Source organism: Opisthorchis viverrini (assembly GCF_000715545.1).
Source record: "Opisthorchis viverrini unplaced genomic scaffold scaffold30972, whole genome shotgun sequence".
NCBI classification, from domain to species: Eukaryota; Metazoa; Platyhelminthes; class Trematoda; order Opisthorchiida; family Opisthorchiidae; genus Opisthorchis; species Opisthorchis viverrini.
Window position 1 is genome coordinate 1 of NW_008774057.1, and position 333 is coordinate 333.

The following is a 333-nucleotide window of genomic DNA, read 5'->3' on the forward strand; positions in this document are numbered from 1 at the left end:
GATTGATTCCAGAATTGAAGGCCATGTCTCACTGACTGTGACTCATAAACGGGTCTTCTGAACGATAACGAGTAACCGTTTCGCCAAATCTTATCGCCGTGACTTAACTGAATTTCAGCAGGTCACTCATTCGGTCACCGCGGTTTTTCAGCGCATATTCTACAGCTTCGTAATGTAATCTTCGTGGCGCAGGGGCCTCCACTCCAACTAATGTGATAGAAGAAAGTTCATCACTCTTGCCTCCAATTAGGCCACCGATAAGACCTTTCTGATTCCGATAAGCATTTTCGCGCACCTCTTCGGACATCGCTGCGAATCCACTTCGTACTGGCT

General features: G+C 47.1%; 1 protein-coding gene across 1 annotated transcript; it reads right to left on the reverse strand.

Moving 5' to 3' along the window:
- Positions 1-103: 103 nt before the first annotated feature.
- On the reverse strand, positions 104-307 carry T265_12397 (hypothetical protein; the record flags this gene model as incomplete). The annotated part of the gene is made up of 1 exon (XM_009179973.1): positions 104-307. One exon carries the CDS (start codon positions 305-307, stop codon positions 104-106), a length of 204 nt encoding a protein of 67 aa, XP_009178237.1.
- Positions 308-333: the final 26 nt, after the last annotated feature.